At 38.7% G+C, this 25,244-nt stretch overlaps 1 protein-coding gene across 3 annotated transcripts in view; it reads right to left on the bottom strand.

The window, feature by feature from the left end:
• Nucleotides 1-12,010: 12,010 nt before the first annotated feature.
• Nucleotides 12,011-25,244, bottom strand: part of AGPS (alkylglycerone phosphate synthase) — an 81,208-nt gene continuing 67,974 nt past the window's right edge. For all 3 annotated transcript variants that reach the window (XM_083841034.1, XM_083841033.1, XM_083841035.1), the window contains 5 exons: nt 24,446-24,507; nt 22,579-22,668; nt 22,009-22,108; nt 21,207-21,264; nt 12,011-13,053 (listed from right to left, as the gene is read on the bottom strand). In XM_083841034.1, the coding sequence (XP_083697160.1) occupies nt 12,932-13,053; nt 21,207-21,264; nt 22,009-22,108; nt 22,579-22,668; nt 24,446-24,507 (432 nt within the window). In that variant the 3' untranslated portion in view covers nt 12,011-12,931. The remainder of the gene's footprint in view (nt 13,054-21,206; nt 21,265-22,008; nt 22,109-22,578; nt 22,669-24,445; nt 24,508-25,244) is intronic.

Raw genomic sequence — 25,244 nt, 5'->3', positions numbered from 1 at the left:
GCAGAAGTGCAGCTCTGTGCCAGAATTCCTGTCTAAAAAATGCAAACACAACCAAAAGTAGTAATTTCTGGCAAGCAGCATGGACTTTGCAAGTACTGTACTAGGCAGAGAATTTGCTCTAGGCAAATTTCTAGGCATTTACACATCCTGGGTATAGCACTTAAGAACACTTGACCAGAAACGTACCTATACTCACTGTGGCATTCAGCTTAATTCAGCTGGGTTCACAGGCTTGCTTTGCAAATGCCCTGTGTTTTGGTGAACAGAGCCTTGTTTTGACAGCTGCGGGTGTATCAGGTACATCAGAAGCATCTTTAGAAATATAACTGCACAGGCTGAAATAGCCTAATTTCAAGCTTAGTTGCATTCCTAAACTGCATATTTTGATCCAAAGTCTTACCCAATATACATTTGTACCATTTTTTGTCAACTACTGCTAAGGGCTTGCCAAGTCTATAGCAAAACCTGCTTAGTCTTAGATGAGAAACAAGCACACATTGCAACAGACATTGATGAGCTTAAATTGGATTTGGAGAGCTTAAATTTGAGATAATTGTATTTCCTTTTTTTTTTTTTTTCATGTGCAAAGTGATCAGTATGGACGTTGGCATCTGTCTTCACTTTTAATCTGTTTAAAACTTTATTGGCACGTTCATATGAGGTAAGTAAATATTTTTTTCATGAGCCTATAAAACATCATTAGTTTATTTTTTCATCCTGTCAGCTTGGATAAGTATCTCATGGTGCCTGTACATCTTCATGAGGATTTTATTATTTATTTTGATTTAGACTAAACTAAAATGAAGACCTGTCCCAAAGCCCTGGGCTTCTCTGACAGTCTTTAAAATATACAGCAATAAAAGTGAATTAACAGGCTCTCAGTGGCTTCCAGATGGCAATGCGCTGGTAACAGCGGAGAAGCCACCAGAGCGTTAGCCCGCCCCATTCTGCCCCAGCACTGCAGCAGACATCTTCTGCATCTCTCCCATCCCAGCGCCAAAGGGCTGGAGGGCAGCAGGCATGGGGCAGCACGAATGGCACCCTGCTGTCAGCACAGTACCCTGCCCACACTCAAATGCCAGAAGGGAACATTGCTTTTGCAGGCTACTGCTCAACTGTGCAATTTTTGAGAAACAATAGCTCCAGGACAGTTCATTTTGCATTTTAACCACACAGAGGCATTAGCACAGTAAGCTGGACAATGAATTAGCAACACAATGGTTGCCTTACTCTAGCTAAACTACATTAATTCTCCACGTGGACTATGTTGATGTTAATTAAAACCACCAAGTACGCAGCTTACCCCAGATTTGAGGAGAGAAGGGTCTGCACTAGGAGAATCAGGAAGCACGAGCACAGATCTGCTGTAGGTTCATTCTCCAGCTGATGAAGCATGAGTGCTCCTACAGAGGACAGTCCTGGCTCAGGACCCTTCATTGTAAATCTCATCTTCCATATAACTGAAATAACCTAAACCATTTCCTTTCAGCTTTGTAAACTGGGCAAAAGGGATAAATTGTTTCCTTTGAATTAATCAAATGCCAGGAGAACCAGTGATGGAGGACAATGTTATCCTGTGTGAGAAAGTGACACAACTTTACCAGTGCAGACTCAATTAATGTCCCTATCATCCAAAAAGAAATCTGCCGACAGACGCACAGGAATTGTTTCTGCTGGTGTAACCTACATAAAAAAAAACAACACCAGAATACAGTACTAGCTGGCACAGTATAAAAATAGGGCAATTTTCATTTGCAAACAGGTGAAAAATTCATTTTTGTGCTTGAAAGCAACCGTAGTGTCTATGACAGAGGTGACTAGCCTCACTAGCCACATATAGATGGCACTGCTATGGATTCAGAGCAGCATTTTGGCGTGATGGTGAGACATGGGTTTGATCCATTACAATTTGTAGGTCTTTAAAAAAAATAATAAAAAAAAAAAGGACATGGCAATTGGAATTGGGAGTTGCAGGACTGAATTCTATAAACTCACTTTGATAAACAAATAGGGCAGAGAAACCAAGCAAACAATGCCAGAAGAGCTAAATATGTTTTCTAAAGTCAGGTTTCCACTCCACCCAGGTGATTCGTCCTTTTGCATCTACGGCAAACACATTATTCGTCCCTTTTGGGTACAAGATTTACCTTACCTACTTAAACACTTCCCTGCCCTGCCATAGCCTTTATCTCCTTCCTCACACAGCACACTGGAAAATGTTCTTTTACAGGAATTACTGCTCCTTCTGTGCAAAGAAAAGTCATGCAGAAGAATCCAGAAAAGAAAAAAGGGTTCTCCCTCCTCACCCTAGCAGGCCCAGAAGTGAAAGGGAAGACCCTCTATTCTGTGAAATCAAGCAATACACATCAATGAAATCAACAGGTAACATAATTCAGTATAATCTAAAAGGTTCACTCCGGCTGCCATTGTTACTGGAGCAGGGAGAAGTCTACTCTGAATGAGCCTGGCTAGTTAAATAGTTTTCCATGTTTCTCTTGAGAAGTAAGATTCCTTAGGGAAGGAAATCAAACATCTCCCCCCCCTTTCCTGCCCACAAAAGCAACTTGCTGATGCCCCAAGTCCACTGCCCAGCCAAGCCCATTCCCCCAGCACCTGCATACAGCACCCTCACCTGCATTCATCCCTCCTCCCTGTGCCCCAGCTGCCTGCTGCTGATCACAGCACATCACAGGTGTGAGTGCCCATATGGCTGCAGAGTGGGACACAAGGGGGTTGCTACAGGGAAGGTTTCCATTTTGATGCAGCGTGACCTGCAGCCCTCACCCTGGTGCTGTGTGCAGCGTGCCCTGAGGGACCGGCTCTCTGCCGACATCCACACCCAGGACGGTGGTGGGGGCTCCCCACCTTGTACAGCTGCCTCCCTGCCAGGGCTGGGGAGGTTCAGGAGCTGCAGGGGGGACACCCTCACATCAGGGCAGGGGCCTGAGGCTTCCTCCCCTGCGGTGGAGTAAGGCGACCTCTGGGCAGCCCCGTGTGGCGCTGGTGCCAGATGGTGGTGAACCAGGGAGCTATAACAAACTCTGCGGTTTCCTTTTACCGCTCTATTCATCCTAATTTCTCCACAGCATCCTGAATGCTAAGAGCATCAAATGCACAAGCCACCACCGCAGTTGGAAAAGCATAGGTATGCAACTTAAGTAAATATAACTCAGTTGTACCAATAAAATTGAAAACAGAGAAATGACATAAAAGAATGTACATTATTTTAAATTGCAATTTTTTATATGTTCACTTTTATTGCCTCAGTCTTTAAAATAAATCCAGGACCTGATTTACTTTAATAAAAGTTTAATTTCGCATCTTGGTTTCAGTTCTGTACTCTTAATTTATTCTATGACCAGCCTTCCGACAGGAAAGGAGCTCGAGCAGCTGGGAAGTTTTACAGGCAGGTTCTACCCAAGTCACAGTAATACAGTGGTTAAGAGCAAATTCAATTGCAGCTTCCACTATATACGGATTTTTGTTGTTTTTGGTTGTTGTCTTGTTTTTCCATATATATTGTTTTCAAAAAGCAGCAAAGACTGAAATGGAGCAGTCTTTCAGACCCACGTGAGCATGTGCCACCAAAATTTCACCATCACACCTTTCAAAGTCAACAGAAATGGACTACAAAAGAGGTATATTAAAAACCAAAGCAGAAATACATCACCCACAAACAACATAGCACGGCAGGAGCAGGAGCCTCCTGTTTTCATCAGACCAGGCAAAATTTGGATACTTTCTTCTTTTTTAATAAAAGAAACTTCTTCCAAAAATCACCAAGCGATTTCAGAGCACAAGTAATAATTTCTCCACAGGAGAGAAGCTGCTTTTCTCAAGCTCATTACTAACCTAAATGCAGGAACACAACACCAGCTCTTCTCTTTCTTGCCCAGCAGCCTGTGGCTGGGTGCTGCCACACGCTCTGCCCAGGCCCACAGCACCACCCCACCATCAGGCACCAGATTTGGGGCACCCTTGCAGTGCCAGGGGGACGTTTTGGCAGGGACCCACTCCCCCTGCACGCTCAGTCCCCTCTGCCCTCTGCTGCATGGGAACAGGGATTTCGCGCTTGTCTGGAGCCACGTGTGAAACAAGAGCCAGAGCCAGGAAACAGCCACCAACGTGCAGATACACCACAGGGGAAGGCACCAGGCACCCACGCTTTCTGAATCCATGTTTTCTCACACATTGCAACTGCCCCAGGGAGACACTTGGCTCTGCCAAGCAGGGCAGGGGCTCCCCAGCCTCCACAAGCCAATCCCTGGGGAGCACAGCTCGTGTGGGGATCCCCTTCGCCTGCCCCCCCAAGCCCCTTCGCCCCAAGGCTCTTCTCAGGACACCATGTTTGGCCACGGCAGCCATTAAACGTCTCTCCCTTCACGCCTCCCCCTCTCCACAGCCCACACTAGGCACCCGCTCCAAGCCCTTACCTTAGTAACAACAAACGTTCAGAAAGACATAAAAATAACTTTTGTCCTCACGACCACAGCTTTCTTACCTTGAGGGGAGCCCCTGCCAGCTCTGCTGGGCCACGCTGCTCTGGAGAGCGCCTCAGGCCTGCAGCCCCACCACAGCCCTCACACCTGGGGTGGGGCCGTGAGGGACCCACGGGCACAGGTGTGCAGGGCCCTGCGTGCCGCCCCCTCCCCGCCCTGTGAGGAGGGCAGGTGAGGCTTGCTTGGGCAAGCCTGTGAGGGAAGCACCAAAATACAGCTAGACAGAGCAAAGAGGGTCCACCTGGAATAAAGCTGACAAACATTTTCAGCTGTAGGGAATGAAAACAGCCCTCATGAGATGTTTCACTAAGCTCTCTCTGTTAAATGTCCACCACAGTCCAGCCTGTGGCCTATGTTTGCTTTGAGTTCAAAAACCCTGGGCTGTCTCTTCATGTGATGCCCCAGCCAGCCTCACAGGGCCACACAGTATCATTTTGTTTCTGAGGAGTTTGTTTGCAAGGCCATAAGCAAAGCCTGTCCCTCACACTTGGGGCAGAAGTGTACCGCAGAGGATCGGTTCACCTCACACAGCACCCACACCACACACGCAGCTCTCCTGTCAGGGGTTGGTGGATGCAGGCAACATTGTTTCTGGATACTGTTTCCTGCTCTTGCTTGTTGTTAGGGAAATTTGCTTTTAATTTCAACAGTGAAAACTCAGGCTTTAGCTGAAGATCTTGCTGATTGCAAGCGTCTCTGCAATTGTGCTACTCATTACCAATGCATTATTCATCACAAGGTTTGCTACCCCACCACTCACAGCTGTTTCAACTTTGCTTTGGGCTGCCTGGCCTACAGCTGTAGCTTATCAGCATTTGTTTTTAAAACAAACAGAAGAACAACAAAAATCTAAAGCAAAGCTTTTGCTTTTCTACTATTTTTTGGAGGAGTGGATAAAAATCCGCCTACCTGTTCTGCAACAGCTATAAGGATAGATTTGGGCATAGCAAATGAAAAATCATGCTTAGAGATGAGGTGGAAGGACCCAAAGCACTGTAGGAGGCCGTCCTGCTCAGCTATGCAAGTGCTCAGCTATGCAAGTGCTCAGCTGTGAACACCTGAGTGCTGACTGCTCAAGCCCAGATACATAGGGGAGTTTTGCAAGAGCTACCAGAAAGAACAGGAAATAATGTCGTGTTTTATGCATGTCCACAGAGCAGCACACAGTTCTACAAATGAAGAGATAGTGATTTCCTCTCATCGGCCTCAAAAAACTACTAAGTTGTAACTAAGTCAGCAGATTTGTTACCATCCTAAATTTATCGTTTCTCTATAGCAACCAGGTCCCTTCTGCTTGGCTGTTGCTGCCAGATGTTCATTTCAAGGCAATTTAGCCATAGACACAAGACACTGGCTTTGCACTGCCCTCATTCTGTTTTCTCTGTTAGTAATTCTCTTGCTTCCTGGTCACTATTTCATTAGTAATAAGTCATGCAACAGACAGGCAAAGCTGTACAAAGAAGTTTTTATTAAGCGTGCTGATGGACTGTGCTGCCTGCTGAAACTTTACAGATGGAAAGCCTCTGTGCTCCAGGTTGCAATGCTAACCTTCATACCACACAAAAGCTCTTCTCGAAAGCCTTTCTCCACCTCCTCTGGTGCAGCAGTCACTCATCTCCTGCACCTAAAACTGTAAACCCTGCTTCCTTAACCACATGCTAGATAACAACACGGAAGGTCTCCACACCTGTAAAGCTAGAAAAACTAAAGACTTTTCATCATAATGGCTAGGACTCCATTAACACACACACAGAATCAGCTTATTGCTGTCTTCTTCCAGTGTCTTTTCTCTCTCCCCAACCTCTTTTCACAGCTTGTTCTTGTCCCCTGTAGTCTGCTTTAATGCTATGCTAAAGGGATCTGCCCTCTGAAGAAGGCGGCTTTCAACTAAGATCCTTCCAAGGCACTTCTGCACATTTAAACCATGCGCAAACCAAACAAATACAGCCTCAAGGAAACCAGTTAGCTTCTGTGTTAGTCCTATGCAGAACTAAAATTGAGGACTTGGTCATAGTATAGTTACAAGCATAAACAAAGACAGGCAAAATCACTATTTATTGAAAATATCTTGAAACAAAAAAGCTAACTGGAAGAACAGTGCTGTCCTGTATTTCTTGAAACAGCAGTACTGTAAAGAAGAGACTGCATTGTGGCTGACTCACTCATTGAAGTATTTTAAGGGTTCAAGAAGAACCACATAGCAGAGCACACTGACCATCTGAAGGGATGTGTAACAACTAACATTCGTTTTTCTACCACACAGATTTTCTTGTATTAGCAAAGGCTGAACTAACATTTCAGCTTTTATCTTGCCAGCACAAAATTAAAGTTGCTGTTTTCCAGAAAGACATCTAGGAACTTAATACATTGAGACTTCTACCCTATTCAAGTTTTGCTGAAGCCTTTCACAAAGCTCAAAATCTTTGGTTGGGAACAAAAGTAGACAAAAAGAGTAAACTAAGCAGTAAAACGATTGTATTTGCTTTGCTTTCTTAAGAAATTTGGCTAAACACAGATTTCTGTCATAAGCAAGTCAAGGAAAAAAAGTTTTGAATATATTTAGGACTATGTTCCAGCTCTGTAACATGGTCAGTATCACACACAATTCTTGTCAACAAATGTCATTCTAAACCTGAGGTTTTCATGCAGCATTCAGCTCACCCACGTCTTCCTTACATTTGCTTTCTAACATTAGCCAGATTTACTCCCCGTAATGACTGGCTTTTATTGCCTCATCTCCACATGTATTTACCCAGCTGCTATGTATTTGCTAGGTGAGCATGTGTATCACTTCATGTTTCAGAAGGGCTTTTAACCCTTGCCTCTGGGCAGCCAGGATTTCCTGTTCAGCAGCAGTAATAGAGTGAAACAGGAAATACTCATGGCTGCTGCCACTGGGTGGAAGGAAAAAAGGTCAACTGCTGTATTTGTACCTTCTCATTACCCCCATATCCTCAGACCTGTGGCTATTCAAGATTGCTGTTCAACCATTTATCAATGCCACAGTCAATAATCAATTTATGGCTAATTAAATTAGTCCAATTGTCCTGCCTGTGCACAGATATATCCAGGTCAACTTTTCATCTTTTCAGTATTTGCAGAACTTCACTTGAGTACATTACATCAATGCCATTCATTGTCTTTAAACTGCTTTGAGCATTTACTTTACTGAACTAGCACTGACTGGTACGATAGCAATACCCAATGCCCCCACACACAGTGTCTGTGTAATACATGGGAATAGAGCCAAACCCTTCCAATAGCCTGAAATAAGAATACTTTTTATCAACACCTTGTCTTGAGTCTGTGTCCATTTTATATTTTACTCTGTAGTAGCAAGCCAAGTGATACTGAAATGAAGTGCAAAATTTGGAAAGTCATTTGACATTCTTCATCACTAGAAAAATAAGGAATTTTAAATGAATTTTAAACTTTTTTTTTCCACTCATCTTCTAATTTGAAGTTCTAGAAGCAGCAGCAGCTTATACCTCACATGATGAGGTGCATCATAGGGTTTTGTCCATCATCTTGCATACATGTAACTTCATTGCTGTGACCAGCACTTCCATTTTTATCCTTTAGAAGGCTACTATGAGATATTTTATAGTACTACAATAAATACATTCATTTAAAAGCTGTTAAATCCCAACACTTTCACCAAGAAAACAGAAATAGGTGGGATGCTCCTCAAATAGGAATATAATACTGGAGTTTCTGAACTGTTAATTGAAATAAATTTTGCTTTATTCTGAATCAAAATTAAATATTCATAAAGCTTCCCATAAAAGAAGTTCAATACTTGTTTTTCACACACCCCCCTCCCAACAATTTCATAAGTGAGACATTTCACAGCATTACAGTAAAGGTACCTCTTATTGCAACTTGCACTAGTAAACACAATACTTTAAATCTTACTTGCAGGATTCAAATATTTTTGAAACCAAGTTGTTAATTTCAAACTAACAGCACTGATATTTTTCAGAAACAGTATTGCAAATATTTTCAAATTACCTCTGACCACCATGTCAGACCTTAAAGCTGAATGTGAACAGAGCAACCATTTGACAATTCTGCTCTGCATGAAGAGCCTAACAGTAATTGATGGCTTTCCCTAAAGGTAACATGGAACTGAGAATCAGTAGTGGGACTACAAAACCCCATAAACAGCAAGCCTTTAATATCTACACAGCTGCCAGTTCAGGTCCAACTTGTATAAAACTTAAATGAAGAGAACACCGATGGGATCTGAATGTCATCCTGAGACAATCATATCAGCATCTAAGATCTCCTTCGTATTAAGTCTATCTAGATGTAAATAACAAATGCTGCATTTTATGCTGCTAATAAGAGGGAAACATACAAATGAAATGATTTCATGACAAGTTTTTTCCTTCCTGTGAGTAAGGACACTGGAAATTTCAGATAATATTGAGAATTTTTTTGTTCTACAAATGAAACCATGTCATTAAGACTCCTGTCCCCTGCATACTATGTCTTACAGTTTTTGTATAAAGCGCATTGAATAAACTGCATTAACACAAAACAACTGAACTGATCTTTCAAGCGAGATGTAACTGCACCCATTTTAGCTCAAAGGGCATAAAAGTTTTATAGCAACAATGCAGATAACTGAGAAATCTCTCTTCTGCATTGGTAGACACAGCACTTTCAAACAGATTCCAGGACCCTGACCAAGTAGTTTTTAAATCAGATGTGAACACAACAGCAGGAAACCTAATGCCTTTTCAATAGTTTAACACAATGGGTAGGGTAAAACGAGGTATGCTCCTGTATTATATTGACAGAGCACTGGAACGTGGCTTTGTAGCTCAAACAAGAAAAAAAAAGGAAGATAAATTTCTGAACTGAGTAGGCTAAGGTGTTCAAGCGTTGTTTTACCCTTACTTCACTGAAATCTTCTCACATGCCTATTTTGCATTACATGGGACACAAAAGCAGTGCTTCTATTAGCATATATTTAAAAATTCATCCTCCTTTCTCTCAAAAGGTGCCCAAACCTTCCTAATATTATTCCTTAGGAAACAGTTTAACACCAAATTAAAACAAACCAAAGATGACAAGTTCGGTGAATATACTTGTTCAGCTTCAGTACAGAAACACATACCGGTTTAGGCCCATTTTCCTTTTATTAATAATATAAGGTTCTATAATCTCTTAAACATTACAACTGAAAGTTTTACAGTTAATCTCACACTAAAGTGACAAACACTGTTTGGCTTTATTTGCAGAAAGTTGAATTACAACCTTGATAAACATACATTTCCAAGATTGAGAAATGACTTGTGTTTTCTGGATTTCAGTGCTCATGTATCCCTGCCTTTGAAGCTGGTTTCAGTTAATTAAAATTGATATGGAAGAACTATTTGGCCTGACCTCTGTTCACAGCTGTAAGGCAAAGATGACATCTCTAATGCAACCACTGTACTGTAAGTAAAGTCAAGAAGAGACAAGTTTTTCTTAGACTAAGATGCAGACCCTGTGGCAATTTTTAATGGATTTTCTTCTACGATATCCCCCTCAAAACTTTTAGAAAGCTCTCTCCAATAAATATACATTTAGTAGTCACGCTATACTCACTCTGCACTTTCTTTCTTCCAAGGGAACAGACACTGTGTAATAGAAAGTCATGACAATCTTAATTAAAACTGCTTGTAACTTACACATAGCCAAAACAGTCAACCAAACAAAAAAGTGTTATGCCAAGATACCCTTCTGATCTGCACAGATCAAGCTCCATCTCTGAACAGGCTGCAGCTAACGGAAACTAAGTCTTTATAAACAAAGAGAGGATGCAGAAAGAAAGGAGTAGTGGAAGACTACTAGTAGTAGAAGAGGGAAGATTTCTTTTAAACGGGCTCTCGAACTTGCATTACACTTCCCTGTTTTCATTAGAAATTTAAATGTGAAAGAATTGAAGACCCTCAGTAATACATGCATTTCAGCTGTGATTTCATTAAACTCAGACCAGTTTCTAAGATAGAAAAAATATTTAGGAAGACAACTATCAGGTGGCCATCAGAAAAAAAAAGTGTCTGTTACAGTCATAGTTAATCTTTTCCTCAGAGCTATGCAGTGACATAGCTTTGGGACCCTTATAACCTGTTATTTCACCTTCCCGTAGGACAATTGATGTGCAGTAAAAATCTTTACTGCATTTTAAATCACTTCAGCAGCCAGTGGCTATTTAAGGGTTGGAAATAGCATAAAGAGGTTTTGCCTGTGTAACTTCAATAAAACAAGGGATGGGGAAGCCATAGTCAAAGTTAAGAGTCAGGGAGGAAGTTGTAGAGCAGTGTAGTACTTCAAGTCAAAATCTTAAGACAGGTATTACTGAGCTATATGGACTTGTTCTAATTATATTTGTGCTGTCATTCTACAAAAAGGCTTCACACACTTTCCTTCAAAATTGATTCTTCATAGTTAAACAAATACTTTCATTGAGGCACATAATAAAACACCCTTCATATTTACCAGCTCCTTGAAAGGTTTCTATTTGAGAGTGATACTAGTCATCTGCAAGAGTCCAGCTGTGGCCAAGTAGCCACCACTGTGCAGCACGTGAGATGAGGAATTCCCCTGCATAAACATGTACAGATTCACTTTGAGACACTTTGAGTACGTAACAATTAAGGAACACTTAACCACAGTGCGAAAAGTCAGTTTTCTAAAACAGACTACACCCATTGTTTTGGTTGCTGCTGAAATATGAACTCTATGGGCCAAGAACAAAAATACAAAAGACGAGATTGTGTTGAAATGTTGTGAAACGGCATTAGAAATAAAGCTAGCCGCATTACAAACATCACACTAACATCCCATTTTATGACCTGCAGATCATAAAAAAATGTTTCCTTTAGTATGTTGACAGCATACATTTTAAAGTGATGTTTTGAATATTCATGGGCTTTTGATCATTTTAACTACAGAATTGAAATTAATCTTCAAACAAGTTCAAAGTTTTGTCTGATATGCGGTATTTTGAGCATTTTATACTCTTTTTGGTGTATTACCAAGATTGAGAGCTAATTAGTTAGTATCCTGAAATAGTTTAAAAATAAATATGCCATTTTATCTTCTTCTTCTTGTTAAGGGCAATACTAAAAAAAAAAGGTGTCCAAACTGACACTACAGAGCTGCGAAGCAGTTGGCTAGAGAGACCTTGTGTCCTCAAAGGATAGTCCTTATTTTTTTCTATCCTATGCAATCATATACATTAATTATCAAAAAGTTCAATAACTTGCTTTAAGAAAAGAACCCACCTTAAAAATGGATCATGAGTACTGACAAATACTTTTAGTTTGTTTTACTGATTAAGACTCAAGTTTCAATGTAAAAATGCTTACATACCGTAATGATCAAGAAAATATCTCATTTTCTTAGTTAAATGGACAATTATAGTTGTTGCTACTAGTGAAGTAGATAAATGATTCATCAAGGCCATAGGAAATTGTACAAAACTAAAAAGGGAAACCTCACTTTTAGGATGATAGTATGTTGTCCACTTAAGTTTTATTAAACGGTTGAGACTGTTTCAAAAGACAGTGCTGGGCAGTTTCACTTGAATAGCCAAAATTATTTTTTTACTGAAAAAGATATTTTGCATCTCTGCAAAACAAACAAAAACAGAAGCAAACCCATACACACTAGGACTGTAGTACAGATGAAAGCAAAGTTTTGTTACAAACCTGTTTTCAACATACAGTGAGAAATGTCCTTTGTACAAAACTTATAATGACTAACCCATGATTAATTTAAGATTATCCCAGCAATGCAAATACAACTCAGAACAGCTCAATTGTTTATGATTTTCCAATTGTATTAAGGTGGGAAACTACTGAGTTTTCAGAAGTTGTTTGACTTGCATTGTCTTTTTTGATCAAAATCTACATTTGTGCTTTAAGTTTTTGCTGGTTACAGGTCTGTTACATACCTAATCCTTCAGCACAGAGAAGTACTCCTTGGTGTAATCTCATCTGTCTCCTAGCAGCTTTCCTGTAGCAAGAGGCTGGGCTGAGCAGCTGCTTCTGTAGAAAACACTGTTGTCAGTCTTTGTTCTCCTTGCAGGGGATGCTTTAGTAAGAAACAGCTGGCTGTATCCAGCATTGAAAATACTGTCAGCTGTGTTGCCTAAACCAAACTTGGAAAACTAAATTTGCATTTCCTAGTTGGTAACATACTTTGTGCCCACCGGGTTTTTTAAGAGTTTAAGACCATTGTAAGTAAAAATCCATAAACACTAACAGTGATGTTTACACTTTATTGGGGGGAGGGGGTGGCAAAATCAATGTAAGATACTAGTTTTAAAGTTTAGGCTATGTTATATTTGATTACTGGGATATCAGTACAATGAAAGTGGCGGAATTTCAACAGTAATTTTGAAGAAGTTTTAGTACATCATATTGTGCAGGGTTTTATAAAAGATTCTTGTTTCCAAAGATGTTACTGGGGTCCACATATTCTTTAACAGATCTCAGCATTCCCAGGCCAACATCAGAGATGCTCTCCTTCATCCAGCGCTTCCGCAATTTGCCTACTGGAAAAACAAAAACAAAGTGTTTCAATATATGGCAGGATTCTAGGAGCCAATCAATCTTGTGACCATGAATGAATAAACACTGTGTGATAAATGCTTTTATTCAAAAATGAGAAATGTTTTGCTTTATTTGATTTATTGAGCCCACCAGACTATCAAGCTCATTAAGCTCAGCATACTCCCAGAGGAAGACTGTGTTCCACACTGTCTACTTTCTTTAGAAACTAAGAAATTTAGATTAAACTTAGGCTGAAATCACATGTTTATTAAAATAGCGACTTGGCAGTAAGTTTTGAAAAGCTACCAAACTAATCTTTTGAAGGAGGAAACCAAAGATGAGCTTACTAAAAAGAACCCCCACGCCTCTCAACTGCTTTAAAGTAAGAATGTTCTCAAAAATCAGAAACAACCTTAAAACAGCATTAGTTTAAATAATCAAAATTTATTTTCTGAAGAGAAGTCCTAAAGTCTAGTTTTCAGTCAACAGAATATCTTATTTTATTCCAAACACTTCTACACAGGCTGGTACTCGCACATGCTATCACACAAAAGCATACTTTCCATGTTAAAAATGTATATTCACAACACACAGCAATTATAAAGCAAAGCTGAAACACTAGCCGTTTAAGAACTCATTTCAGTAAATTCCCACAATAGTTCTGTTAAATGGCCAAGTGTTCATATACTAATTAACCAAGTCATCAACTCTGATTTAACAGATCATGCAAAATAAAGGCCATTCTTTCACTAAACACAGTATAGCATTTAGCTTGTCAGCCTAAACCACAATCCATTTGTCAGTATGATGTGATATAGTAAAGGTTTGAGAGGCAGATGCTTTAAGAATATCTGAAGCTAAATTCAAGCCATCTTTTGTGCCCTGTTCTCAGGGTAACCATCAAACTGTCATCAGAATAATAAATTACAGGGACACCTCTGGAGAGCAGAGTATATTTGTTTATACCTTAAGGAATGAGCTAGTTACAATGCCAACTGAAAAAGCAAATAACGTGAGAAAGAATGAAATTCTCAGTTTAGTAAGAAAACAACTATTACCAGCATACATGTCAAGAGCAAAGATCATAACTGAAGGACAAAAGCATTTTTTCATGCAATAGGAACTGTGGCTGTATTTTGCAGCTCAGCTCAGAAAATATCCCCATCTGTAGATAAACCATTGCTACAATTAGACTGACCAAGTTGATGCAGTTGAATTTTATCTGGGAATACTCTGATTCTAATACTACCAACACGCACGTACAAACAAGCAAAAAAAAACACCACACACATACATACACAAACAACCAGAGATGTATGGATGGGGTCTGACCATCACCTCAAGTCACTTACACTGGCTCATACACAGGCAGCTGAAGAACAGTCATTACGATTCTCAACTGTTATCTGTAATATAGTTTCAGTGAATGTGTCCTGTGGTTATGGATGTAATTGTCCTGAAAAGACTGCAAACAACTGCTCCAACAAGATGGAGCACATTAGAATCACAGCAGGATGCCCAACAGCTAGCATGCCTGCCTCTTTTACACCTCCAGTAATAATGCAATTCCACAAGGAACTGAACTACTGTCTGAGCAGCACCAAACAGTCGTTGCATATTTAATGAAGTCGCTCACCAAGTGCTGGAAAACAGAAGGTGCTTGGAGTGCATCATTAGTTCTGTCAAAGTGATAATTTACACATCTATCTTGTCAAATTTTCTATGGTTTATACTTTTGCAATAATAAATCTAACATACATTTGGTTAGTGAACTGGAAAGAAAAAAAGCTGTACTACAGTTACCAGTGGTCCTTCACAAACATGTTCAATGAGAAGATTTTAACCCCTTGATAACAGCAGGTTGAGCCCCTGCTTCTAATATTCTTGCCACTAAGATATATGTGGATTTTTCAGCTACTCCAAGTTCTTGTACCAGAATTAAAAAATAAGCTGAAGTAATTTTGCTTTTCAAATTCTATGTAATTGGATGGACCTGCTTAGAAAACAGACTGAATGAAAGAAAAGATTTGTGCAGATGACAGTACTATGAAGAAAAACAACACAGCTTGTTTCACTTCAAGTTAGTTCTGCCTTTTGAGTATTCTTTTCCTCCTCCACAGAAGGATACAGTTAAGTTCAAGGATGAGAAAGGAAAAGAAAACACCCTAACAGTAAAAGATATTACCATGAATGTAAAGTAATTCCAAGAAGCAAAATTGCTTAACTCCACTCTGAGCCTTGCCAGAGAATGGCTTTGGGCTCAAGGAAGATGCAACCTCCCCAATAATAAAAGGTCTCAGTTAAGCCTGATTTTTCCATGGACTAGATAAAACCTTTCAGTTTCTACCTACAGAAAGTAGACCATTTAGTTTTAAGGCCTGGATGATGCCATGTATCTAGAACTAACAGGAGACAAAATGCACCTGATTTTATATGCTACATCACAATGGAATTAATAAGGTTCTCAAATCAGCATAACATTGTCCAGGCTCTGTAAATTGAGCATACAAGTTACTCTGCTATATACACCATCATACACACAATATTTGTTGAACCAACTGGCAACATATAGAGTCTTACATACTTTCATCTTCTTCTTCTGAAGACACCTAATTTGGCATCTTAATTATCCAAAATGAATTATGACATAGTTAATTTTCAAGTCTTAAACCTAGCAAGTACTCTATTCCTGAGGTGTGCTATGCAGTCAGCCACCCCATAAAACATTAATTGCTAGGAAGCCAGGAAGTTTGTTAAGCAGGCAACAGGACTGAGACAAGCCAAATTCAACGTAAAGCCTAGCCTGTATTACATAGAGTGCAAACACCCTAGCATGACAAAGAATCCACTTCAAACAAATCAAGTACCTCGGACCAGAAAGCCAACAAGTTTGTTCAGTAGCAACTCGAAAAAGACAGTCCAAGACCTATTTTTGCAGTTAATTTTCAGGTTTTATTATCGTTATAGTCCATGTATGAAACAAACATGTAATCTGAAAAAAATTAACTCTGGTCCAGCCCATAGCTGGTTTTATTAGAAAAGTTGTTCATGCTTTTAGGGAATAACATGCACCTTGGTGAAGTGAAGCCACATACTACTCCTGTAGAAACACTAACATTAAACTCTCTGCCAAAAATGACAGTTTCCTATGTGCATGACTTTTCAAATAGATGGACATCTATTAGATGGACATCGCATACCTGCTGGCCACAAAGGAAGCTAAAATGGAGGAAAAGCTCTACTGGCTCATAAAGGCTATGCTTGCTTGTCTTTGAAGATGCATCTGGATGGCTGCAAAAAATCTGGCTATGAGTGGAGCTAGCAAACAGCAGGCAGCAATTGGTTTTCTCACTTTAGGAAAATCAAGTACATGAACACACAAATGGGCTTGTAAGGGAAGTTTTAGTGTAGCTGACGGATCCCAGGAATAACTCTACCCCTAGTCCAGATGAAATTTATAGCAGTGTGTGGTCCCAGGGGAAATAGGCTCTAGGGCCATGTGCGGTGCCACTAGGCTTCCTCTGCTCCAGTCCTTCCAACTTAAAGAGGCTGTTATTGGAGAACAATAGCTCTGCAGAAGGAGAAACAGTAGCATAGGTCATAAAAAGGACGAGGCTCTTCCAGCTGTTGAATGCTCTTCCTGAAGCTGGTTGTCTCTATGGGAAGCATCTTTCCTCTCCTAGAAGTTGCTTAACAGGTTATTACTCTTCCAGAGAGTGCTCTGGAAGAGAGCTGAGAAAGGTCAGTGCATTAATCTAATACTTCAGTAGAAATGGAGTACATTGCACCAGCATATCTGGAGTCTACTACATAATTAACACTTCCCATTACTGTCCAACATCTGGCACACTTTTACTTGATGCCTGAACAACTCAAGTTCTTTCAAGTTCTGTGCTGAAGAATCAGAAAGTCCTCTGTGTTTATTTGGTGAAAAGGGGCATTGAAGATAACAATAATATTTAGACTTTCTACAGACTAAGGAAGAAAATACGACTGAGTGATTATACTATTTCACATGATAGGGTTACTTCAGGTCTGACAATTGTCAGAGTTTAAGCTTCTCATTCTAATTAAAAAGTAAGCTCTTAATTTATAAAATAACAGTATGGTCAGTCTCCAGAGCTTAACTTAAAGCTTAGAGGATATTTTTCATGTGTAAAGAAAAGAAGACTCTGTCCAATTCCACCCTCCTGCCCCTCAAGGAAATTTTATAATTGCAGATTTTGTAGTTTGTGTGGGTTACTGTGCTATACGGCTTAAGCCATGGCCTCTTAATGATACCAAAGAATTGCAATGTCAAAGATGCAACTGAAGGCACATCAGTTTTACCGCTTTTTTTTTCCGCCTAAGTTTTTCTTCATAAACTGCCAGGAAATTGATACTATACCTAAACCTGTGGAGCCTGAGCTATATTAACCTCTATTCTAGTCAATCTGTCTAGAAAGTGGAAGAAAATTAGTTCTATTATGTTAAGTATCTAAATGGAGTCATTTTGCTCAAACCCACAAACTGATAATTGTTTCCTTAAGTAACCAGTTGTTAGTTAGAACATTCCCTGCAATGGAAACAATCTATTTTTATTTTTACAGAAGTGCTTAGATTGGTAATACAGAAGGAATCGAGCCCAAATCCAGCCAGCTCCCTTCAGATGGCATACTCCAAAGCAAATACTATATATATATATATATATATAAATATAATCTATAATATTTATAAACCAGTCCTACCTAGTTATTATTTCCTCAACACGTTATTTTATCTATACAGAAAAGCATACATTTTATTAAAACAGGGATTCAAGAATGCAAGGAGTGACATCATATGGGCAGTCTTAGGACTTGCCATTAGAAAAATTGTTTACCTAAACTTAAACTTGTATCTACATTAAGTTGTCATTTCTAATGCTGCATTGAAAATGCTGAGTTTCTAGGTGCTAACTGACTCTAGCAACCTGTACATACAGGACTTTCAAGTCTAAGGACACTCATTGGCCAGAAAAACGAAAGGATTAAAGCTGTGTTCAAAGACGTACATAATCACTTCCTAAATGCAGGACATAGTAAAGGCAAGGTGAAAACCGTGGTCAAGACTGTAAAAACTTATGTAGGAAAAGAAAATAAGAAATGCTACAACTTGTACATCTACTACCTTTCAAAAACGTTTTAGTTAATCGCATATTATGCCATAGCATTGGCTAAAGGAGACAAAGAAAGCATAAGAAACCACTTCAAAGTCACACATTAAAAACTCCTTCAAAACCTGTAAAAAAACCTTTTCATCAGTTTGTTCACAAAAAAATAGCGAGAAACAGACCTACAACATTTACACAAGACTTCCGGGATCATGAAAAATCTGATAACCTGCTCTACAAGGAATCAATTCCTGATGCACTGGAGTATGGCCAAGTTCCCCCAGCATAAGAAATGCTTGCTTGGTCAGCTACGTATTTTGGGTGTGTTTTTATAGCAACACATGTGCCTTAGATTGTTCATAAGTGCAAGTTCTGTACATTACATAATCCAGAAACACTAAGTGGGGAAAAAACAATTCTGACATTTACTGATTAGATGTAAATATTTGAAAGTCAAGAGTGAGAAAGTTCAAAAAAGAAACAATAATTTGATTAAAAGAAAAAGGTCATTTTTAAATTGCAACATACTAGAAATGATATTCAGATATTATCCAGAAGTCTGGATTCTCCACCCCAAAATACAAGTTATTGTTATATTGAAAAGGCAAGTTCATTACACTAATGTGTACGTCTGGCTTTGCTACAGTGACTTGTGTCCATGAGATGCTTGCTTTAACAGGCTGGTATGGATACACTTCTGCAATTTCTTTACAGGAATGTTCTTCCACTTACATATTGCAAGGTGTGATCTAAGTGTAATCCATTAACAAATTGCAGTTATGCTTCTTTTAAGTTTTAAACCTCAAAAGCTGTCATGGGGGGATCAGGAAATACTCTCACAGCATTGCTAACTGAGTCCTGCCTAGAAGTTAGGATATTTTTCATTAGCCTGGGGGAGGAGGGGAAGAGAAGAGATATTGGGATTAACTTTCTGAAGTTAATCCTTATAAAATTAAGAGCATTGCTATTTTAGTTTTCATTACACAACAGCTACTACGGGTATCCTGCAGTTAGTACTTTTCCAGATGTAAAGTAATTTAGAGCTTTACACATCTCAAGCTGTCATATATGACCACTTCTTCACTCAGAGTGGATGAAGATTGACTTAAGCAGGCTTTGTATTTCCTATAGCCTCAAGTCCCAGACTACATCTGTTTTCTTTGATACACAAAACCAGAGTTAAAATAGCTCCATTTATCACAGCATGATTGTAGGCAGACAAACCAGCCTGTCTGTTTCCAGATAGTGAAAACAACTGTTATTCATCACAATTACAAGACAAATACTAAAAGAAATTGCACCAGTATTTTCTTTTACCCCACACAATAGACTGGTCTTAGCAGTGCTAGGAATGACAAGGCCTGAAGGTCGGTAAATAAAACTGATACTATTAGGCTAATTCTCAGCAGCACATCTACTAAGAACAGGGTGAAAAATGGATCTTGTGTATCATACACAATCACACACTGCCAGACAAAGACACTTAAAGCAGAAAATATTTATCAAGAATTAGGCGGTCATGTATCCAACATGAGTACGAGAAGTCTGATAGAAACCAAATTTCCTGAATCTGTGGAGCCAAAAAGTAAGTATGTAAGTGTGTGAAAATGCTACAGAAGTAGTTTTTTGTTGTTGTTGCTTGACATGCTGTAAACAAGATTTTGTATGGTGAGGGCAAATACATCCGATCGTGACAACCTACAGCTGTATCTAAGTTAATGGATGAAATGCTAGTCACAGTAAATCATGGCTGCCACAGCAGGACAGAGCACACTAGTAGATCAAGAGGGCAATTCCACATCCATGTGTGAGAACTGACCAGTCCACCATAATACAGTAAAAAAAAAATCAGAGGACAATAAAAGCATATTAGAAAAATATTGAAACCATTTCCACTCAAGTTATCACTTATCTACATGTCTTCCAATAGCCTGATATTGCTGAAGCAGAGACAATTCCAGTTTCTATCACAAAGATGTATGCCTGAACACAGCCCTAGATTTAAGTTTCAAGCCCAGGAATTCACCAACGTGTTTTAAAACATTGCTTCTACTCTTCAGGTTTCCACTCCATATAGAGCTTTCTTAGAACTACAAAATTTTGATTTAATTTTACACCACTAGAACTCTTCCCTCTTTGCTCTTACTTCTGTGGTCAGGCAAGACCCCAAGACAGTTGAGAGAGAAGAAATGTATTTTAAGCTAAATAGTTTAAAGAAGTTAGCTACACAAATCAAACCAAATTCAAAAAAATCTTGACATTTGAGTTTATATCATTACATAGGGCACATGCAAACAAAATTATTAGGCTACCTGAATATGTGGAAGAAGCCTATTTAAATTATCAGGGTAACACTTATACACAACATTGGTTCTTAACATTACTATTAAAGTGCAAAAATAGTTTGCGAAGAGACTAGTAACTCATGACAAATTGTTTCCAAACCACAAGAGAAGAAACCAAATAATCACAAGTTAGCAGACAGGAAGACAGTACTGTCAATACTTGCATAACATCGATTATGCAACAGATGGTAACCTACAACATAGCCCAATTAAAGTCTCCAACTCTTTTAGGCAGATACTTTTACTAAATGCTCTGGAAATAGGGCTAACAGTGTTCACCTAGCCACAGGGGACATTAAATTGCTTCTCTTAGAATTATGAAACTGGTATTCTAGTCTACACAAGTGAATGTGCCTTTGTTTGCACGAGGTTTAGTGGAAGCTTATGACTACCTTTTCAGGTTCTCAGACAGCCTGTAGACTTCCTACCAAAGGCTGGCATTCATAAACATATCACATTGTGTGACTGGACATCAAGCAAACTGGGTGTATTGACCTTTCCCCTAAAAGTCTGTTAAAGGAATGGGAAGTTCCTTGAAAGACTTACAAAATATTTTTCCAGTAATTTCAATTCATGTCTGTGAAATATTTTCAAAATTCTATTGAAAAGTATTTGATGTAGTCGTGAATATTTAGCAGTATAAAAAAAATTAACATTAGACTGAGAACAAGAACAATACCTCCATGGTGATGTGACAAACTTCCTCCATTGGCAAGTATTTCTTCTCTAGCAGCCCTCTAGATGTGAAAGATAAGGTATTAACATTAAATGCACAAGACGTTTGGTTTATTGAAATGCTTGCTATGGTACTCATTTGAACAGGTATATGAAAAAATTCAGAAACAATTAGGGTACACAGTAAAGGTGAACACTTTAGTTCAAGTCTACATATATTAATATAAGTGGGGATTTTCAAAACAAACATTACTAAAACCAAGACATTTCAAAGCACATCTGTTACAATAAAGCTATTTTTCCAGAATGGAATATTCTGGATCACTTTCCCCTTGCCAAAAATCAAAATAATCTAGTGGGCTGGGGAGCTCATCCAGAAGATGGGTAAGTGCCTACTGAAAAGAAACCTAAAAAAAAGAAAAGTTTGAAAACAAAAATCCCCAGAGTGACCGAAGTTCTTTATTCAGGCTGGAGTTTAGACCAAGATTTTCAAGATTCTGAGTGAGGTACTTCACAACTGACTACTCTTCTGCGTGTAAAGTTTTGGCAGAAAGCAAAATTTAAATTTTTATGTTGATGAAGAAATATTCGAACACTTTCAAGCTAAAACACTCACCTTGCAGTCTTTCTACTACTTGGTGCACTGTTGAGGTGTGCCTCTTTTCCTAGCTAATGATCAAAGCTTTATTAACAGACTTTTGTGATCTTTCATGCAAAATTCAGTTAGCTTGGCCAATGGGTCTGGCATATGCTAGGGAACATCAGCTTCAACCCTCCCCCTTAACTGTTGTTCTTGTATACATTACCTCAATTTCTTCATAGACATGAATAGGATCACTAATTCCTCTGTAGTTAAAGGCGAAGTAGAAGTAGACACATGCACCCGCATCATAAGTTTGTGTGACCCTGTTGAAGAGAACTGCATTACAAACAGAGCTTTATTGTATTAATCCAGCCACTATGTCATACTACACAATCCATAATGTTACTCATTTGATTTTAAAAGGTAGCTTTTTTTGTTTGTTTGTTTTAAGAGTTTTGTTTCCTTTTTGCTCCTACCTCATAGGACCGAATCCAAATCAAGGCTATCACTTTCAAAGAGCTGAAGCTCTTAAATTAATCTTGTTTTGCTTGTAGGCACCAGATAGTAAAGTATAAGTGTCAAGACTAATAAAGTGCCACTATTCCCTTTAAATAAGTACTCATATGTAACCTACTTGTAGGTTAAAGAGAAAGGTCAGGATCACTAGTGTTTGTACTATCACTAATAGATGCACTTTAAAATATCTACTAAGTAGCAAGTTTAACAACTTCTGTAGTTCCGTTACTAATAAAAGATCCAGAAAAGTGAATATTTAAGTTGTTGAATAGCTTACCTGCAGGTGGAAAAGGGAGCAAACTGAACACCCTTTTCTTTGCATTCTCTTACTATCCTTTCCTTTACGTTCCTACAGAGGTCTAAAACTCTGTAACAGAGAACACATTAAAATATAAAATCTTAATACGTGATTTTATACCACTTCCTAAAGAAAAATGTAACTTCAACATTGGTAAACATTATACCTTTAAAAAAAAAATCTAGCAAAAAGAAAACCACCTTCTAAAACTACTTTTAACCACTTCATATTTTATTCTAAGAATAAAACAATCCTCCATCAAGACTTCACCAGCATACCATTCCTGAATAGCAAATCTACTCTGAAGTACAGCAAGGAATGAAAGCTCTTTTCCATAAGGAATAGAAGGCAAAAGAGTTCAGCAGGAAATACAGGTTGCCCACTTCTGTCTTTATTTTCTCAGCAAAACAGCCTCTAATGTAGCTCACAAACACAACAACTCATAGTAGAAAGCTTGTGAGGTCTAAGACCTTGTATACTCGGCTAACACCATAGCTTTGATATGTTGCAAGGCAAGAACTGGAGACTCCAGCTATACTCTGCCAGCTTGAAACATTATAGTATTAATATGGTAACGAGCTATTAAAGCTTGTCATAAGCCATATTTATTTTGCTTTTAGTGATTTGTCTTTCCCTCCCCACCTCAGCAGACCTGCCAGGTACACTCAAAGCACTAGAACAATTTAAAGAAAGCATTTTTCAAATTGCTATTTCTTTAGTTATGTATTCTCCCACAAAGGTCTGCAGTACTATCCATCCTGTGCAGTTCAGATTTTTAGACATTTAATGCAGATTTAAAACTACTTTTCCGGCTGACAGGAGTAATATATACGAGAAATTTATCCATTTAGTGGATGAGCAAGTAAAGCTAAATATTTTATTCAAATATCTTCAACCAGTCAGGCAGAGTAACTGACTGATTTGTGGAAAACTGCATAGCTCTTATGAGTCAAAGTAGAAAAAAGTTTTGAAAGCAGTTGCTGTGGTAAGCACAACTTAAGAAAAATATTTGAAATTCTTACATAAAAACTCATTCTCTCAGGTAAAACCAAAATAAACTGGTAACTAACCAGTTAACATACGTCAAGATCTATAAAGCTAAACAAAAATAAACAGCAATTTTGCTTTAAAAATCACCCTCTTCAAATCTTTCCCACCCACTGGCTTACCAGCTTACATCGCACTTTCCATAAATTCCACTTTGCATCAAAAAATGTCAAGCTTAACTTAGAATCAGTTCAGATCCTGCTTTAAGAGGTTTCTGGCTTACCAAATGGACAGAAGCATCCAAAATCATTTTGTATGTTAAACTGTGCTATGGTCAAGAGTTTCTCAGCTACAGGTAACAGATGAAGTAACTTTTGCTCAGGATTAAGATATTTGTACCAAGCTTATCTTTTTATTTCTTTAATTTCCCTGCATTATTGGGTGGAAAAACAACTTTTAAACATACTTAAATATTTTTGTGAGCTTCACTACAAACTTTTCTGCTTGAAATACACTGCTGATCCCATACATGCGGCTGCTTACCCCACAATACTGCTATTGAAGCCATTACCCAACTTACAAAGCTGGGCAATTTCAAGTGCTGGATTTGTTACAGTAAGTTAACCTAAACAAAAATATTACTGAATGCTTGCCTACATCACATTTAGAAAACTGAGACATAATTTACCAACAGCTTTAGCAAGAGCACAGCTGCAAGATTTGAGGCACATCAGGGAGCCTCCAATACACATAAGGCCTAAATTAAATTAAGTTTCCTCATGAGCAAGCATGAGTTAGGAATAATTTGAATGAAATCAGGTACAAGGTTTTAAGCAACTCTGAAGAATAGTCAGTTTACCTATCCCAAGGAACAGATGTCTCAAATGATTCTCCTATTACATAGTAATCCAGGCCCAGGTCCTAATAAATACAGAAAGGAAATTATCAGTAACATTCAGCACCAACATCTGGAATTCCAGTGTAGGCTACACAGCTAGCAGTTGAGCAACTTGAGATAGACTTGAATGAGAAAGACACAGAAAGTCAATTTAGCAAAAGCAGCCATCTGTCCTAGTGACATTAGTTTATAGTTATGGATGTAGGGCAGATCTTCCAAGACACAGACGACAAACATTTTTGATGTCATGGCTATAAGAAGACAGCTTGCCAGAGTGTCAGTACACTTGCACTAATCAAATATTTGCGCCACCATCATCAATCCAAGAGCTGCACTGTTCTAACCAGCAACATAATTAAATTTCAAATAAATATTTTCTATTAAGTTCTACATATGAAAAAAAAGGACAAGAAATAGTCTGCCCCTACAGCCTGCTGAAATAAAAAGAAATCAAGTGATTCGTACCAAATACAAGCCAACTAAAATGTAGCACTCAGGATGTATATAACATTCTGAAAAAATCTCTTAAATCCACTAAGACTGAAGTTAATAAAAACAGCTGCATCAGTTCAGACAAAAATCCATTTGTCCTGGAATTCTGATTCAAACCATGGCCATAAGTGGATGTCCATAGAGAAAGAGCTGAGTGTATGTGCATATTTTGAGTACTCTCCCAGGCTCAGATTACTTTCAACCTGTAGATTTTTAAGTCTGATCTGGTTTATTTAGCAGCTGCCAGTAGATCCTCCTTTAAACTTGT

Source organism: Anser anser (assembly GCF_964211835.1).
Source record: "Anser anser genome assembly, chromosome: 6".
NCBI classification, from domain to species: domain Eukaryota; kingdom Metazoa; phylum Chordata; class Aves; order Anseriformes; family Anatidae; genus Anser; species Anser anser.
This window is presented reverse-complemented; position numbering and strand designations above follow the sequence as displayed.